The sequence below is a fragment of the Poecile atricapillus genome, chromosome 1 (assembly GCF_030490865.1).
Source record: "Poecile atricapillus isolate bPoeAtr1 chromosome 1, bPoeAtr1.hap1, whole genome shotgun sequence".
Classification (NCBI taxonomy): Eukaryota; Metazoa; Chordata; class Aves; order Passeriformes; family Paridae; genus Poecile; species Poecile atricapillus.
This window is the reverse complement of record NC_081249.1, coordinates 85,551,480-85,564,776: the sequence shown is the minus strand read 5'-3', so window position 1 is coordinate 85,564,776 and position 13,297 is coordinate 85,551,480. Positions and strand designations below refer to the sequence as shown.

At 43.0% G+C, this 13,297-nt stretch overlaps 1 protein-coding gene across 2 annotated transcripts in view; it reads right to left on the bottom strand.

Moving 5' to 3' along the window:
* The window catches only part of NARS2 (asparaginyl-tRNA synthetase 2, mitochondrial), a 48,250-nt gene that overhangs the window by 17,808 nt on the left and 17,145 nt on the right, over positions 1 to 13,297 (bottom strand). For both annotated transcript variants that reach the window (XM_058864050.1, XM_058864059.1), the window contains exon 7: positions 1,668 to 1,800. In XM_058864050.1, coding sequence (XP_058720033.1) covers positions 1,668 to 1,800 — 133 coding nt within the window. The remainder of the gene's footprint in view (positions 1 to 1,667; positions 1,801 to 13,297) is intronic.

Here is a 13,297-nt window from a genome sequence, read left to right as displayed (position 1 = left end):
CAAAGTTCAGATAATAACCCTGGCCAAGAGCCCTGAAGGCTTTCAACTGGGTGTTTTGCACCGAATAAAAGATTTACAGATGACAACAAACAGGCAAAATACCTGATGGGCAGATACATACGAAAACATTGAATTTAGGCCAGTTACACCAGGAAAGACATTTAGGCTATAGAGCAACTAGTAAGGTTTTCTGTTGATTGGTTTTTGTTTGTTTTTTTTGTTTGTTTGCTTTGTTGTAAGAGAGATTGCCCAATGATTTAAAAATAAACAGAATGGGAACTCCACTTCCCCAAGTAAGAACACCACAAAATTAAGCCTGTTGCAATACAAACTCACTATGAGGAATGCAAAATAACGGCTGCTAGGAGACTTTCTGTTATAGGGAAAGGTGCTTGTCAAAGACTTTGGGACAGAAGAAAGATTTAAACAAGAGCACAAGCTAAAATTTCACAAGATACTTAGCAACAACAAAGGCAAAACTGAGAGGGAAAGTTCCTCCTTTCCCTACAAATTCCAGAACAGTTCTCAAGTATAATTCTCTGAATTGTCTGAACTGGCTGTCTATACTTCCAGAGCCAGAAAATTAGGGTTTTCTGCACAAGATATGTTGATTCTGTGTTGAAGGGTTCAAACACCACTTAACAGAAGACCCTGCTTATTATACTAGAGAAAAAGTAGTGAAGATTTCAATTGACTCCTGCTAACCTAGAGAAATAGGGCCTCAGAAATTAAAGTGTGCACATATACGCAGGCTGTGCTCTAAGAATACACAAAGCTGCGGAGAAAAAGAGACAGAAGAAAGAGCTATTCATGATGGAGCAGACTCCCAAAGGATCAGTCCACACAGCCCAGTGCCATCCAGACATCCCAGATTCAGAAGCAGCATAGAGCATGCCAGCTCTGCTCTCAGGCCATGCTGATTCAGCACTGTTTATGACCCATGCTGAAGAAACCATCACCTGGATGTTACTTTATAAATCTGTAGCCAGTGCCTCAGGTATTTTTTTTATAAGGTTATTTTTCCAATCACTTTCCACAGAGCTTATTTGATAATGATAATGAGAGTGTGTGTGTATGTTTACTCACAAGTCCCACTGGGTGTAAGCTGGTTTATGCTGACACTAGTAAGGTGCATAGGCATCTCTCATGTAGTTAAACTGCAAATGAGAGGTCAGTCCTGAAAAATCAAAAGCCAGCTGAGTAAGGATTTCCTCCAGTCTTCTGCTAAACCCACAGTGAACAGTGTATGCCAGAAACTGCTGTTTCTTCTTCAGATTTCAATGCAGATTTCAAGGTGCTTTACAGAGCACAGCAAGGGACACACTGCTAAAACACTGCTCACTCAGTGGAAAGGTGTTGGATATTTTGAAAGGGAGAGTGCCACTCATTAGTACTAATCAAGCACACTGACATTCCCTGGCAATACAACAACTGTGGAGCTTCCCATTCAGATGAGGGCTGTGTGCACTTACATCTTCCCTTCCAAATTCCCTCTATGGCCTCATCTCTGCTGAGCAAACCCTCACCCTTGGGAAATACCTGTGCAACCTCTACTTAGCTCACACATGGTGAGAGGAGCTGTGACCTCAGCTGAGGGCAGGGAGCACAGCTCAGGGAAAAGGAAGAAACTCTGTTACCAGTCCTGCACAGACAGCAGGAGTGCCCACCTGCATGATGTCCTGAAGGCTTTCAGTGAAGGACAGCTCAGCCTCCACCATGTAGAACTCCGCCAGGTGCCGGCGACTCTGTGAGTTTTCTGCTCGGAACGTCGGGCCAAAGGTGAACACGTGAGTAAAAGCCCTGCAAGGCAGCAAGGAACAGGCAGATCAGGTCCAGCACTCAACTGGGTCTACTACACCTAAAGCCCTCACTTTTCTCCTAGCATCTAGAAACAATCATGTTTCCATTTCTTCTCTGACCAATTTAATGGCACTGCTGAATAAGCTGCTGTTACTTTCCTTCATCCAGGTATGGAGAGGGATTATTCACATCGTGTGACTCAGAGATGTTGCGCGCACACACGCACACACACGCACACGACAATTCAGCTTTCTCTGAACACAAGTTGTGCTCAGGACACTTTTCTTAACTGTGTGGGAATAAACCCCACCATTCTGCAGAATCGGATAACTAGAGAAGCATACAGATACCACACCAATCATGCTACCCTCACCCACGTGCCTTTACATTTCTTTTGCTGTGATGCCTGACCTTCACAGGTGCTGTGAGACACCAGTGCTCAACAGAGCAGAGTGAGCCGTGCTACTGGAGTTGCCGGGCTGGTGGGCACTGAGGGGTGGCCAGTGAAGCCCAGCAGGATGGGAGGTGTACGGCATGCAGTCCCCCTCTAGTGGCAAGATAGAAGTTCATTGCTCAGAGAGCCCTGGGGATAAAGAACTGGGCTCCTCCACACAGCTAAAAATGGTTCAGCTAAAAGGGGTCACTGCTGCAGAGAACACATCTGGAAGAGCATATAATGCTGAAGCAACCAATGCATTTCCTATTATGAAGCCATTTCTCCAGCCACCTTCTGGTAAGTCTATTTAAATACATCCTCTCTTGTTCTGCAGTCATGTCATGCTGTGTTTCCACTTCCCCCATGAGAAACCTTCCTATCAAACACCAACACACCTTTAAAAGTTTTGATTTTATGTGGGAAGCTGCACTCCAAGCAATACCTTCTACACTGTGATCTATGAGCACTTGAGCTCCTGGACACCCTCAAGCCAGTGAGAGCTTCTCACATACACGCCATGACATCTGTGTTTCCTCTCATGCTGCATGGGAAGAAAACCATGATTGGGGAAGAGAGCAAGCTGCTTCAGAAAAACCATGAACTGGGCAGCTGCTATCTTTGGCACATCTTTAACTTGATGCTATTTTTAGCTGCAGACTGTGTGTAGGAGAAAAAGAACCTGATCAGTAGAGATTAAGCACAGTTTGACACTCATGAAAGGATGTGTGCTAATTGCTGGGGCTGGCATTTGACTTGCATCTTGCTCTGCAATCTTTCAACTTAAAAAGGATGTTCACTGAAGTTTCTGAACAGGCTAATTTTGTTAAACTGAAGTTTAAATAAACAACACTAGAAAAAGCAGCATTTTTCCTTTGCCCCTTATGGAGACATCTGTGCTACAAATAAAGGAACACACACATTCTGCTTCACTCATCTGTTCCCTCATGCCACATGTTGGTTAAAGGTTACAATCCAAAGAAAGAGCACTTTCTTTTTCCTAGTTGTAGTTCTTTTTCCGAGTTGCTAGTGGTAAACACACCAGAAGAAAGTTTCAGGTCAAGACTCTGAATACATAGCCTGCCCGTAGGTTTTTTCCCCCCATGGCTCTGTTTTCCCTCCTCCAAAAAACATACTTTCTGTCTCCACTTGGCTTTTGTACCTGCACTCTCTCATATATGACCACAGTATCTACAATCAACTAACTAGATTTTGCAGCAAACATCTTCCTACAAGCACCATTTTCAGCATGCCACTTTTCCCTCTGCTGCCTTTCTCAATTGCTGAGATGTTACTGTAAACTTCTGTCACTCAATCATCCTCCTTCAAACTGCCCTTTGCTGTAGCATCTATAAAACCTCAGCAATGTTTAGATAAGTGATGTACTAAGACTATTACTCACTGTGGAGGTCATTCACTATTATATCATCAGTTCCTTGTGATACCTCATCTGTAGCCACCTGTTGTCTTGGGTTATACAGAAATTCATGTTCTTCCTCTCATGACCTTTTTGGTTTGTTTTTTTTTTTCCATGCTCCAAACAGCACCTGGCACAACAAGGTCTTGGATCCAAAGATTAAGAGCCTCTACTGCTATAGCAATACAAACAACAAATACGAAACAATGAGTCACAGAGTCAAAATCATTTTATGTTAAAGGCAGAACTGGTCAAAAGCTTTTGTTTGCCAGGTTGTGGAGGTTGTCCTGCAGTGGGAAACAGGAGTTAGAGGCAGGTTCTTGCTCTACCTGCTCCCAAGTTTCAGGCTTTTGCTGAAATATTTCAATTTGAGGCCCTTCAGTTATAGAAAGATTTTTTCCTAAATAAATGAGTTTAGTCACAAGTTCAGTTTGTGACTGAGCCAGGATCAGACACAAGATGAAAATATTATGAAAAGCTTCCAATTGCTGAAGTTCTCATTCAGGTCTGCTCAGTTTGATGTGCAGGTCTCTAGTGTCTCACTAAGATGAAGGCCTCAAAGTAACACTGAACTAAAAGTGTGACACTAGCAGGCTAGCATGAGATCCTTTCCCACAGAGCCAACAGCCTGGCTTCAGGGAGAGACATTTCTCAGCGGCTGTCCACGCACAGGCACTGACACTTCAGCTACTGCAGGATACTGTGGCAGGACAGACTCCAGCAATGAAAGCTACTAAGAGCACTTTGAACTGCACTTATTTCCTACTGGTCAGCAGCCCAAGCATGATGACTAGTTACTCATCTTTCAAGGGGCTAGCTGACTGCAAGATGCCTAAAAGCAATCAAAAACAAAAACCCCCAGCCTCTTATTCCTCCAAGATGTCAGACATGGTCAAACACTTCATAGTCAGAGATCAATTCTGTAGTGCTAGAATAAAGCTCCTCTGTGCCCAAGACAGCTTTTGGGCAGGGCAAGTGTGGAACAACTCCCACAGAAACCAATTGCTGTCTTTCCTCAGCTCTAGGCACTTGTACACAGAGAACCACCTATGTTTACAAAACAAACCATTAGCACTGCAACTCTATGGACTCAAGGTGACAGTAAGTGTAAGGGCTTTGTGATAACCTGTAGAACCTAATATCCCTGGTGTGGGGCTGAATTTGTCTAACCCTTGAAAAAGGGGAAAAACAACACTCACTCACTAGTCCCCCTCCCCATCAAATAAACCCCTATCTGCAGGGAGGGGAGGAATCATTCATTTCTCAGGCTAACTGTAAAGGGAAAGGACAGATACAAGTAACTGTGAGAACTTCACTGGGACCCTGGCAAAGGGAAACTAGCCAGATGTCACGCTGGCAAAGCGATCAAAGGAGCACAGTAAATGCAAGTCATCTGGTAACAGCAATGTAGCACTGACCAGAGGCCTGGACATAACAGAGAAACACAGCTAAAAATACACAGAGTCACTGTTATCAACTCCGTGCGTGAACAATTATTTTCCATCCAGGCATTCATATACTGTTTACTGTGCCCTGCCATTCAAGATAGTAAGCAAATGCCCACTATACAAATCAAGCCTTTCTTTGTACTTCATCTGCTATAAAAAATATATCTGTGATTCGATACACTGCTGTATCACACTGACCATGTACGGATACATCAGAAAAGAGGGATGGGAGTTGATTCTGCTCCAATTTAATGGCACTGAGAGCAAACTCAGTCATTTTGTTCTGTGTGCATTCAGCACCTAGCACAATGGAGCCTCAGTGCAGTGCTGTGACTCCTATGCTCTATGATGCAAATAATCAATCATTTAACATTCCCAGACCTCTGCAAGACTTCCAGCATTTAAAAATAACCTGAAAATTCTGTCTAAGTCTCCAAAAGTGCTTAGGTCAGTTTGGGTTGTGGGCACTCAAGAGTCTTTTAAAAAAAAATCAGTAGTGCTAATTCCTCATCTCCAACAAAAGCATACACACAGGAGAGGGGGAAAAAAAAAAAAAAAGCCCACTAATCTGCTGAGCCTTTTTCTTTAGCCATTACAGGCAGCGCAGTAATGTCTGTAACACTCTCCTTGTACGTGCTACCAAAGAATACAAGAGAGGCTTTGAAACGAGTCCTTTTGCAGTCAGCTTTGCCCAGATCAGAGCTCTGGACAGCAAGCCCAAGAGCATTTATGCAGTTCACAGGCGCTGCTGGGGTCGACACCACAAGAAGGCACAGAACTGTTTAATTAATTGCTCCCTTTCTGTGACTGTATTTTGCTCTGCCCAGTTCTCTGGGAAAATTTGAGAGCTTAATGTGGAGGCCAAGAGAATACCCACAGCACTCCTTCTAACACACTGAAAGCATCAAAAGCCAGGGCCCCATCCTGGAAAATGCTGAGCTTGCTCACCCCAGCCCAGTGAAGAGCCCCAGCCCCTGTTAGCTAAAGGCTCCCAGGAGTCCCCTTGGACACTGAGGCAGTACCTGGAAGTGCTGCTGGGGCACACCTATCCTCTGCACAGATGGTGGAGGCTGCACTGTTGCACAGGCCACACTTGTGTTCTCCACCCTATGAACAGCCAGGAAGGGAGAAACTTTCTACCTTTCACCTTTATTTCACACACTACTAAAACAGTCTCCAGAAGCAGCCACCTTTGGGAGCCTTCTACCATGAAGAATGAAAGCTCATTTCATTTGAGTTCATTGACATTTCATTATTGAGGAAGTGAGAGGAACCAATAGAGAAGTAATAAGTATCTGTACCCAAAGCTGCTTCAAATCATTCTTTTAATTAAACTCATGCAATGTTTGTAGGCCTCAGTGCCTCTGCCTTACTGGCAACTTTTATGGTGCAATCCAAATAGAATTAATTGTGCTGATGATTCCCAAGCCAGGAATGGATTGTGCTCCTTTTCTGAGCCAGGACTCCACCCTGCTACCAAGGTAATAAAGAGTTATTTGTGCTGTTGAACTAAGGGCATATAACTCTGAACAAGGCTATTAATCAAGAAAGTGCAATCCCTGCACAGTCAGCTTACAACCAATGCCAAGGTCACACCACAAAGTAGTGACACAGCTGGAGGCAGAAGCTGGTTCCTGTGACTCAGGGCTAAGCACTAAACCATACCAGTACACACAGGGAGTAAAGATGTTTTCCAAAACTTCATCCCAGTGATTTCTACTGTAAGCCATAAAAATACATTACCAACACGGCAGAGAGGGAACAATTTTCACGGTGCCCTTGCTGTCACCCCAAAATGTAACAAATGCCTATGTAAACACAAATATATTGATTACTCTGGCAAGATCTGCAGGGATGAGTTAAGCTGAACCGTGACTTGTGCCAAATCTCATCTTTGGCCATGCTAAATGAACACAGCATGTAACCCTTCAACACAGTGTATGTTCCCCTGCACCATAATCCACCAACCCCTCCCTGCAATACACACAGCAAAATCTAGAAACAATAATGTCTAACCCAAATACAAAACAACGCACAATGTCAGCAGAGGAGGAGAGATGCTTAGCAAGGTGACCCTAAAGCCCAGGAGTTTAGCTTTATCTACCCACTGTCCTTTCTCTTAAGAAGGGAAGAAGTTTAATAAAGTGAGCCATCTGATTCAATTCCACTCTTTTCTGGCATGACCATATTCATACTGAGCATGTAGGACCTGTGTGCTCCACTGAAATAAGCAGATGACTTTGCTCAGCTGCCAGGACACACCAGTTGGCTGCAGTGCTTGACCTGAACATGAATGCAATTGTTCAGGGATGCTGAAATTTGTCTGTTGAAATATGTTCTGGCCCCATGTACAAAACCACACACTCACAGGCAACCATTCAAAATATCAGCCCAATGTTTCCCGGGTCTAGTTTTTAGAGGAGCTTGAAACCCAGAGCTCCTAATGATGATAACAAGGTACAGATATCCAGCATCATGGAGAAGAGACAGAATATTTTAAATCCTTGAGCTGGGTAGACTGTGTTAAAAAATACCTGTTGAAGTTGGACAGAAATATCTGGGCTTTAACCTCAGTGTAAAAATAATACTCCATTTACTATTGTCTGGTTGTTTGGTTGGTTCTGTCCAATAAAAATGCACATTTCTGTTGAAAAGGCAGAAGAAGGGACTGAATTTTACCCAGAAAAATGAGTTTTGAAAAACTCCACATAAGCCATTTCTGCTTGCCCTCTGATGATGAGAAAAAGCTGCATCTTGACAAGTCTTTTGTAGCAGTATGTGAGGCTCAGGCCTAGGCAGCAGAGCTGGTGTGCTGAGTGCTGAGGTTCGGCTCATGCTGCGATGAGATAGGACTGTACTTCCTTTTGTAAGCAGACAAAAATAAATACATAAATTAAAAAAAAAAAAAAAAAAAGAAAAAAGAAAAAAAGCTGTCTAAGTTCCCAGACAGAGACTGGGAAGTGCCAACTTCCCCCTGCAGCCGTCAAGACTGAAGCAATGCAGCAGCTTCTCTCGCTGCAACCTCCAAGGAGAGGGATCCATGGTGCCCATAAGGTTGCAAGCGCACAGCACCCTCTGGCCACACCCCAGGACCTCCTCTCCCCTTGCTATAGCCTCTGCTCTGGCTTCAGTGGCACAAAACAGAAGATAGGACAAGGATTCTTCCCAAGTCACCCCCATCTGCTTGAATATGATCCAGGCACACTTGAGTAATTAACAACAAAGTGACCCATATACCCTAATTATCTGGTGAAGCACCCAGAAGTTTGTTTATTAAACCTCACAGCACAGCCAGACACTGGATTGTTAGTGTACAGATGGCAGGAGAATAGGGGAAAACCAAGACAAAGGACCTAAGAGAACTCAGAACCATACAAGTCGTCTGCTCCAGGCTTAAAGACCTCATCAGCCTGGGTCCTCCACCCTTTTATGCAACAGTGTTATATTTTATTGTCAGTGGAGTCTTGCTTTCTCCTAGTTTTGATATTATTGTTTCTAATTAAAGTCAATAAAATGTCCGATTAGCAATGAAAGCTCAAGCTGGGTTCATGAAAGCCACCAGCGCAGTTAAGGATTTATTCAAATAAATCATTTCCCATGCTCTAGCTAACAGAGATATTCTACGAAGCAGCAATACAAAATGTTTCAAAGATTTAAATAAAACAGGTAGCTAAGATGTTGTTCAAACTTAATCACCCCATTGACTCCTACATTAAAATACATTACCAACATGTCAGGGGGAACAACTGGGTTAGATCTCTTTCAAAGTGAAAAAACCCCATGTTCTTTAGAAATTGCATTATAACAGCCAAGAAGAGGATATTTAATTTTAATTTTTTTCATTTTTCAGATGAGCATCTGTTTTATGAACTCTGCAAATATCAATCACAAGATGAAAAATCATCAGTGGGTGAATTACTGAACAAAGGGAGTTATGGTTCAAGCCACATTCCAAAGTTTGGGTGTGACTATTTAAAACCACCAAAGCCTTAAATTCTACAGTAACTAAACAAAGTAAGCAACTGTATCCAAAAAATTACTAAAATCCCTATAAAATGCAATATGTTTCAGATGACTACAACAAGTATTTATATTCTATTCTACTTTAGCACAATGACAACAAATCCAAGAATTCCAGGGCATGTGCTAATGGATTTGTGCATCTGTTTTAAGGAAAGCTGTGGGAGCAAATAGGGAGGAAGCTGCCTGACTTCACATCTCATCCTGGAGACACTTCCCGAGGCACGGATACTCCTTGAGAAGCAGGAGCTGCAGCCTGGACACAAGGCAGATTCATGCTCTCACAAGCTATCAAGTTTGCCATGGCGCTGTTTTGCCACTGATGGTCAGCTGAGCTACCCGCAGGCTTCTTACTTTTCTCAGTCACAAAGTAAAATAAGTTTGCAGAAGTCATCATGAATGTGGCTACTATGGCACAGGAACATGTGGGGAGAGGGTTGTGACAGCCCTACTGTCACTCACAAAGCCACAGCTTCTTAAACCCCTGCAGCTCTCATAGCGTTGTCCAGGCACACGGATGAAGTGGAACTGCAAGGCCCTACACACACTGCATTGGATGTATGTGGATGCTGGGTTCTCCTGACACAGATCCTACAGCACCTACCACTGACTGGACTGGGGATGACGAGGTACTCAGAGAAGGAAAAGGGACTTTGCATCGGATTCAAGACAAAAATGCACTGGTTCAACTTAGCTTACTTGTAAAATGAGAACCAAGAACTTCAGCTGAGGACACCTTTCACCAGATGAGCATAAAATTGGTTCTTCTCTTGCTACCTGCACTTGATTTTTACAGCAAGGACATAGCACAAAGAGCACATATTCCAAGACTACTGGGATTGCATTCAGCCCTCTTCCATGTGAGGATCCCAGAACATGGCTGAACTGCAGCTATCCTCAGCACACACTCACCATGCTTGCAAGCAGATTACCTGCTTACCCTCCCAAAAAGGTGGAGAGGTAAAAAGGACCAGCAGGATATCCATGTGGACTGTAAAGCTCCAACTAGCCAAGCAACTCTAGACTCACTGTTGTACCTACAGAGTTCATGTATTTGGTCTCCCAGTAATACGAAGTCATTAACAATCACTGCAGTAGTCGTGAACCAGACTGAAGTATGCAGTAATTGATTAAAACCAGACATGCCATGGTAGCTTTTTATAGATCCAATTAAGTGTCAGCCTAATTAATGGAAGTTAGTGCACTAATTATAAGAGTCTGCATTATGACTCAGACTCAAACAAATATTGTGCAAGAAATGTAAGAATTTTTTTCAGACATCCAAGATAAATAATTACACTTATTTTTGTTACTTCTTAGCAACAGGAATGTTATACAACTGGACATCATTCCTGCAGCTGCATTCAGAAGCATTTAAAATTGTACAGTGTAGAGCAAATATTTGTTTAAAGACAATGCAATCTGTTTCATCATTAGCAAGTCATTTTGGAATCAAATTTTAAGAGCGTGTGTTGCCAGACTGCTGAGAATGAAGCCTCTTTTATGGAAGGCAGCCTCAAACACATCTCTTTTGAGCTCTGCAGTGTTTGCTTGAACATCAAAATCACAGCTCTCTCTCACATTCTCCATCCTCCATGCTTTGAAAAACACTGAAGTACTGTCATTTTAAAAGTGAAATCAGTGTGACTTAGTGCCTTCTCCAAACGACAGGAAATTCACTGAGTTCAGCTCTCTACAATCTCAGGCAGACACAGCCAAAATAGTCTGGATGCTTTTTAGACCCTCTCTGCAACCTTCAAAATCAGTTGTAGGATTGCAGAGAATATCTGGATTAGGCAGAAGAGCAGCAGAATACACGATGGTTTAGCAATCAAGAGGATGTGATTGAGGAGAGGGGGATTAATTATGCCACATCTAAACCAAGTTTGATAAGTAGGTGTTAACAGGCAGAAGTCAGAATTAAGGACTGAGATTTTAAGTTAGCAGGAAAACACAAGTCCTGGGGATATTGAACTGAAATTGAACTAGAGAGATCATTCACCAAGATGATATTGTGCCTGAAATAGGTGGAGAGGACAATGAGAACAAGAGCAAGAAGAAATTTAAAAGAAGAAAATTACTTGGGCTAGAAGGGACCTCAGGAGGTCCAGTCTTCTGTTCAAAGCAGAAGGGCAGCAAGAAGGCCAGACCAGCTCACAGTTCCACCTAGCTGCATCTTTGATGAAAAGCACACAGTTTTTCTCATCAATTTCTTTCAATGCTTGACTGATTTCTCCATTATTTCCCCCCCTATATCCACTGAGAACTTCCCTTTTCTCAATTTATCCCCATTGTCTCTTGTCCTCCTGTCATTCACCACTGCAAAGAGTAGGCCTGTCTTCGGAGAAACTCCTTGCAGAGCTGTACTTGACAACAATTGGCTTTGGCTGTCTCCAGTATGCCTCTGAATTATTTTCAGCTGTCACAGACCCTCCAGCCCAGTTCAGGTCCGCAAAGGGGCCTTTGTCCTCACCAGAGGACCAGGGGAAAAGGAAATACCACATGGACTTCACAGCAAACCAATGACATTTAAAATCAGATATCAGGATACAGACAGCCCTACATTCCTACCACACATGCTGGTTACTGACTCATTGGAGACTGAGGAGACTGAAGGGGAGAGCTATATTACTGAATAAAGACTTTTCCGGAGACCTTAGAAAGCCCATAGATTTACAGCAGCTGACAATGATTCAGACATGCAGAGCAGACAACCTAGATGCTGTCACCGCCGAGATGAGGCAAAATGAAACAAGAAGTTGTGCCAAGTAGGCCGTTTGTGTCACACTGGGAGACAAGATGAACTCCTCTGCCCTTGCGTTCAATAAGATAGCACAGCAGACCATCTCTCTCTTCCCACTTTTACTCAAAGAAAAAACTCACCAACTAAAAATGGCTCACTGCTCTCTCCTGTGATCAAGAATAGCATCCCAAGCAACCCTGCCATGAAACAGAGCCCTGAGCCTTGGACAACATGTAAGCATGGACATTCAGGTGATACCCTGTGGTCTGCAGATGAACTCTCTACAAGGACACAGAAGATGAGAGTCCAGACTCATCTGGTAAATCTTCTCCATACCTCCCTTTCCAGCCTTTTCCAACCACAGCTTTGAGGTTGCCAATAAGCTCTGTAAAGCTAAAAGATAACCCCAAAATTACATGACTGCCTATCTGACCTTCTGTTCCCCTTCTACATACACCCCCCCCCCCGCCAAGGATAAATTCCTACCTGCCTCTCACACCTATCCTGCTCCACCTCTGCTTCCTAATGGACTTCTGCAGGATCTGTCTCTCTCCCAAGGTCTACAAGTCACAAGAGAATATGGGTCAAAACTGGATGGGAAAGGTTCTCCTCAGCATTTCTATCTCAGTCTCCTCCCCCAAACAATCAAGAACAAAGTGTTCTTGAGAGTCTTAAGACTGCAACACTCACATTATATTTAACCTAAAGGTTAACTTTTGAAGACTAGATAATTTTATAGACATGAAGAATTTAGTCTGGCTAAAACAAAGGGTAAATTTCATGGAATCAAATCCAAAACAGATAAATGTTTATGTTTTACCTGATTTGTTTATTGGGAACACCAGAATATTTTCATTTTGGAGGTGGAAGACTCATTTTTTACTACTCTAAGACAAAGTGTGAAAGTGTCACGTCTTTCAAAAAGAGAGTTCTCTTTCATAATGGGCTTGGTCTTCATCTACACTGAATTTTCCCAATAAATTAACTGAATTAGTATATTGAGTAGCTGGCATGAAATCAGCACAATAACCCTTATTGGAAGGCACGTTTTTCTGTGCAGTTGCAATGTGGATTCTTCTCAGACATGGTACTTCAGACAAATCACTGCTGGCCAGCTGGACTGCTGATAGAGCCTGTCAGAGACCAGATCTCAGGCAGGTAGCACTGCAGTTTTTTGCCACGCACCAAGGGGGTTCATCGTGAACCTATGGTAACTTTAGAAACACTTTTAAAGTGATCAGTTACTGCGGTGACCTGAAAATGGGAGGGATAAAATCCTAGCTTTGGAAAATGTGTACTTTAAAGATTGGCCTTTTCATCTGGGAGTTCTGACCTGTATTTCTAATAGTATTTGTTGTCCATGCCTCATATGCAATGTTGAGAATCAGTGTTGGAGTTTTTTTATGTAATCATTGTTGCACAGTTTAACTGGCTGC